The 6000-nt window shown below is 37.6% G+C and overlaps 1 protein-coding gene across 1 annotated transcript; it reads left to right on the top strand.

Moving 5' to 3' along the window:
* Positions 1-688: 688 nt before the first annotated feature.
* LOC107097554 (monoacylglycerol lipase ABHD6-like) lies at positions 689-4608 on the top strand. Its single transcript, XM_015394731.1, has 9 exons — positions 689-816; positions 902-1049; positions 2540-2696; positions 3126-3239; positions 3331-3463; positions 3791-3948; positions 4063-4117; positions 4196-4296; positions 4429-4608. The coding sequence occupies exons 1-9, from the start codon at positions 810-812 to the stop codon at positions 4606-4608; spliced, it is 1053 nt and encodes a 350-aa protein (XP_015250217.1). The 5' UTR covers positions 689-809.
* Positions 4609-6000: the final 1392 nt, after the last annotated feature.

The raw sequence follows: 6000 nt of genomic DNA, 5'->3' as shown, positions 1-6000 counted from the left end.
TTCCTCAGTCTACTGTGCTTTTCCAATCAATCGGAGAAACTCTTAGAATTTCCTGTGAGGAGAATATCAATTACAAGTCAACATTTACGTCTTAGATCTGCCCGGTTTCTCCTAAGTTGCTCATCCACCTGAAACTGGGGAAATGCTGCATCATTGCCAGTGGCTATAATTACACAGGGGACACGTCATAGGTTTGCCTCTATCATGACACCCAGTGGTAAACTCTGGTCTTGACAATGACTCGTTATACTGACATACTGTATGTAGAAGTTGACAATAACATGCTTAGGTTTAATTGCAGACAGATTTACAAACGGAAAGTAAAATATAACTAAACATCCAATTTTGAGAATCACAAATTAGATTTCAATTTCTATTCCTCGAAACAAAATACGCTGTGAGATTCTGCCTTTTAGTTTAAAAGCATTTTTACGTAGCATTTTGCATACATAATTTCATTTTTTTTTTCAATGAGGTAGTATTTTCTTTTTATTGCTTTTACTCTGTGCTACGTAAATTGGCTGATTTCTATAGTTGTGCATTCCTACTGTCAGAAGCAGAGTGGAGGCTCTGTGTTCCCTTTAAAAGATTGAGCGAATCATGTTGTGGCCCTGTTTCCCCTAATGATGAGTGATAATCAATGGATTTCACCAGAGCAAACATAATTTGTCAAAGCTAACTGCTCACTCCTCTGTGACTGTTTGTATCCAAAATTCAGGACACCAGATGGACGCTATTAAACATTTTACAGCTAGACAACAGCAGGACTGAAACAGCTTTTCCATGCGCATTCATGTGACAGTACTTTCATGAAGAGTAAGTCTTTTGATTTTTACTATATGTTATAAAATAGACAGTTTAAAATCTTTTTATTATTATTATTATGTTCCCCTCCCATCAGTTTTCTGGATTTTAAGAGCAGCCATGGCAGCTGAGCTGGATGTAGTGAACCTGTTCTTCATTGCTGGAGCTACACTGGCTATTCCCATCCTGGCATTTCTGGCTTCCTTCCTTCTCTGGCCATCTGTGCTTATTAAAGTATATTACTGGTAAAGTAGACTGCTTTGCATGAATATGTAACATCAGTGGTTAATGATTGCCTGTGTTGTAAATGTCTCACTAAAACCATTTTTTGCTAAGTTTAATTCATTAAATGTACAGGTATTACTATGCAGAATATGTTTAGCCTACATATTGCTGCTCTATCCCAGTCAACCACTAAAGTTAAATCTTACTTATTTATTTTTATCCTTAATTATATATCAATTTCAAAATGATCTACTCCTTAAAACGTTCCAAGTTTTATTACAGTAATGAAAACCCTGGCATACACCTTACAGCTGATTGAACCTTTTTAAGTTGCAGTCCATTTGCAGCTTGATAAGGGGAACAAAGTGTGGCTATTATGATCTTAATAAAATCCATTGATTAATGTATCAATGAAAGCCTTTAGCTTTTAGTTTCAGAACTGGAAATGAGAGTTTTAATGATCAAAGATTAGTTGCTTTTAAAATATGACTATAAATATTGTAAAGACATGTTACCTTTTCATATTGTTTATATCATCAGATTAGCATCATATGTTAGTTATTCAGCCTGTTTGAAATGTTTTTTTTATTATTATTATTTGACTGAAACATTTACCGTTAGTAAAAAGTTGCATGTGCATTTTTCAACATAAGTTAAGTTGGTTTGTGATAGTGATAGATGCTTGTTAGAGTGAACAACAGGCAATATAAGACGGAGGAATTCACCAGGCAGACCAGGGATGCGATATTAAAAGCTTTGAAAGGCCTAACCCGACTTCAAAATAACCAACTCATTGCTGTCCAGCTTAAACTGACCGTCTGAGCATAGGAAGTATTAATCAGAGAAGCAGCCAAGCCCATGGTAAGTTGGGAAGGCTGCATCAATCCACAGCTCAAATGGAACAATCTGCCGAAATAGCTAATATCAGATGTGCACTCTAATGTGGAGTTTATGGAGGAGAGGCAAGTCAGCTGTGACCAAAATTCTACATTTCCATTAAGCATAAAAAAATGTGTCTTAAAATACTATGTTTGGAAGAAAAAAAAAAACACAGTGAACACATTAATCTCACATTAAAACCAGTGGCCTTATTCACAGAAGCTGAATTCAGAAATTCTGGGATATATAAAGCTAGTCTTGACCAAGTGTGAGAACTGCATCCTGGCTTCATCCGTTCCACAAAGACATAGCTCAATATGTGTCACTTTGTCAAGCCAGGTGTAATTAACGAGATGATCCAAGGTTCACTCATTTAGCAAACAATAAAGGATCGACTAAGTAGCTAGAGAGGCTAAAATACACATTTCCTAATCACCTAACTAAAAAAAACATCCTATTTTACAGAGAAAGTTTTATTTTCCTCAAATAAACAACAATTAAGTTATGCACGATGAATTAAAAATGGCTTCTTAAGTGGAAATGGGAAGTTATTATTACCCTAAATACTCCAAATCAGCAATGTGTGCAGGGAAGCAATATCCTGATTTAATACATATATACCCTGTTTCAGGTACTGGAGAAGGACTTTGGGTCTACAGGTTCGCTATGCAGACTGTGGAGGTTATCGCTTCTGTTACTCCTACAGAGGAAAGCCTGGGATGAGGCCCTCCATCCTGATGCTTCATGGCTTCTCTGCTCACAAAGACATGTGGCTGTCTGTTGTCAAGGTTAGACAAGCTGTAAAATCATCATTTCTATCAACTTGAAGGGCTGAAAAATGCTCATACAGAGGAGCGCAAACACTGACTGAAACATAGAGTCGGTTAATACAAAGATATGCTATGACATTTTACCATTGTTGGAAAAAAAAACTAATAATTGAAATGTCCATGTTTTTAGTTATAATAAAAAAGAAAGTTACCGGTATGCTTTTTTCACCCACAGAAATAATCCTAATTTAATAAAATGTGTGACAGTCTGTGACATTAAGGTATGCTACTGAAACAGACTATACTCTGATATTTGTTTTTTTTTTTTTCAGAAATGCAGCATGAAATAGTTCTTATTAACTTAATAAGATTTTTTAATTAGATGATAACTTCTGGCGTGTGTAAATTGTATGCATTTACGTTTCATTTTCATTTTTGTTTTTGCAGTATTTACCAAAACACCTGCACATAATATGTGTGGACATGCCTGGCCACGAAGGGACAACACGCACCAACACTGAGGATTACTCCATCCAGGGGCAGGCCAGAAGGATCCATCAGGTAAAGGCTTTTGGAAATAATATGTACAGAAGTATATTTTAGTTTCCTAAATCTTTTCATTTGAAAAATGTGTATCTCTCATACTTTGTAGTTTGTGGAAAGCATTCACTTAAACAGAAAAGCATTCCATCTGGTGGGAACCTCCATGGGGGGAAACGTTGCCGGGGTTTACGCAGCCTGCTACCCTTCAGAGATCTGCAGCATGACTCTCATCTGTCCCGATGGTCAGTCACCGTCTGTTTGTCTTCATACAATGCCCTGCAAAGGATTTTCTAACCTTTAAACATTTTGTCGCATTACAACCACAGACTGCACACAAATGCAGAAAGGAATATAGTCAGGGAATGAAAGGATAATTCATAAGATGCTAATGTTAAATAAACTGGGTTACCGTGCACCATTTTCCATCCTCTTAAAAATAAAGGGTTACTGTGCTGCTTTACCACATAAATTCCCTATGAACTGTTGTTGAGGTTTGTGACTTTAATATTACCAAATCTATAAAAAAAAAATAGCATTTTAATCAGTAAAACACTGGTCTCGTCCTTTAGGAGTAAGACACCAATCAGAAACCAAATTTGACAATCACCTTCAAGACTTGGAGCACAGCAACTTCACACTGAACATCCCTCTGATCCCAACTACACCTGAAGAGATGGAGGACATGTTCAGGCTCTGTTCTCATGTCCGCTTTAAAATTCCTCAGCAGGTCAGACCGGCATGAGAAAAATGAATTGAATTCTCTGTAAACTAAGAATGGTTGATAACCATGAAGCAGTCGTATCATTATGTGGATGTTGACAGCTTTGTTTTTAATGTTAAGATTCTTCAAGGACTCGTGGACGTTCGAGAACCTCACAATGCATTTTACGAAGAAGGTTAGTTTATTGTTTTTGCAAACATTTTAGTATAATTAATATATAGATTTAATAAAATTGTGTTTATTTCTTTATTAGTATTTATGGAGATCATCGGTGAGAAATCAAGATATGCCTTACAGGAACATTTACATCTCATTATCTCCCCTTTACAAGTGATTTGGGGAAAACAGGATCAGGTAATTCTGAAGTTCAATCATTTGGCAAAGTCTGTTTAGATAAATAGGTTTGATTATCTGCAACCAATCATGAACATGTTTGGAAAAATATTGTTATAGATGAAGACACACTATTTTTGCATACTTGTCCAGGTGGTGGATGTCTCTGGAGCTGCAGTCATTGCGGAGTTGGTGCCTGGTTGCAGAGTGGATTTGTTGGACAACTGTGGTCACTCTGTGGTGATGGAAAAGCCGTGTCGTACAGCCAAACTTATCCTGGAGTTTATAATCCTGCAGCAAAATGCCAGGAGTGGCACAAAGAAGTCTTCTTGAATATGTAATTCCTGCAATGCTTTGTAATGTTAGTGTCTAATAAAGGGGGAGAACTGCATTGTAGAGAAGTTTAGTTTTCTTGATTACCATTTTGTTGAAAACTTAAAAAGTAATGACGATAGCTGTTGGACTTTTGTGTTTTCGTCTTATTTTGCAAAATATTTGTGTCCTCATTTTTAGGGGGATTTCTTTTTTTTTTTTTTACCTGACTTTCACACCCCCGGATGAGAAAAAAAGCGAAAAGGTTTTATGTCTCTAATTTTTGAGAAATAATAAAAAAAAAAAAATGAAACAATTTTCTAATTTTAGGAATTTTGGCTTATCTTTTTCCTGTTTCTGGTAATAGTTTGACAAAGGTAAGTAATGGGACACCCATTTATTCCAGATTTAGATTCATTTCAGTTCTGTTTTATTTGCGCTGATACATCCTTTATAAAAACATTTGCAATCTCTTTTTCCATATGTTTCTCAAATTAAACTTGGCAATTCTTACTTGAGCGTAAAAATGGACAATATGACCTACAGGTGGGACATCTAAAGAAAAATATATTGTAAAAAGTTTTTTTCCACTCATTTATAAGGATATATAATTAGATGGGGTTTGATTGGGAGGAACAGGCCCCCAGCTCTGAACCCGAGTGGTGTTTCATTATTGGACTGCAAGTCATAGATTGTCCATGATGTACACCATGTTCATGTTTTGGACACTCAGGTGAAGGGAGGGGCGGAGCTCTTCATCGATCACAAACTGGTAGGAACTTGAATACGATGGAAGAGGAGGAAGCCGAAAAGTCTGGCACAAGCCTGCAGTGAGGATCTGTTGGAAATATCTGGAGGAGTCCTTGGTCAGGGACATATTCAAGGTCTGTGGTCCGTGTGATGGCAGCAACCCCAGCAGTGGACACAGTTAGTAAGGGATGCTGTAAAGCTGAAAAGGAGTCCTATCAAGCCTAGTAGGCTTGTGGTATTCCTGTGGGAGCAAGCGAATACTATGAGGCCAAGTGTACCACAAAACTCAAGCCTGAGAGGAGTTTGGAGAGACCATGGAGAAAGACTATCGGTCGACCTCAAAGTGATTCTGGTAAACGGCCGAGCACTTTCAGAGGGGGAAGCAGTGCTGAAGGGTGTATTTCAACTTTCATGGGATCACATTCACATTAAGCCTCCTTTGGGAAGGCCTATCCCAGGATGCTGGAGTGGGGAGTGCCTGAGTGTTACACGTGTTTAAGGACCTGGACAAGGTTTTCCTTATGGTGGCTTGTAGAGGCCCTTTACTAGGGGCTATATCCAGTCACTGTACAAGAGGAGCAGGAGGATTTCAGTCCAAATTGCAGTCATAAATTCGGACCTGCTCCCAGTGCATGTTTTACTGCGTAAGGACAGCCCTCTTTC

Source organism: Cyprinodon variegatus, unplaced genomic scaffold, assembly GCF_000732505.1.
Source record: "Cyprinodon variegatus isolate N-32 unplaced genomic scaffold, C_variegatus-1.0 Scaffold706, whole genome shotgun sequence".
Taxonomy (NCBI): Eukaryota; Metazoa; Chordata; class Actinopteri; order Cyprinodontiformes; family Cyprinodontidae; genus Cyprinodon; species Cyprinodon variegatus.
This window is presented reverse-complemented; position numbering and strand designations above follow the sequence as displayed.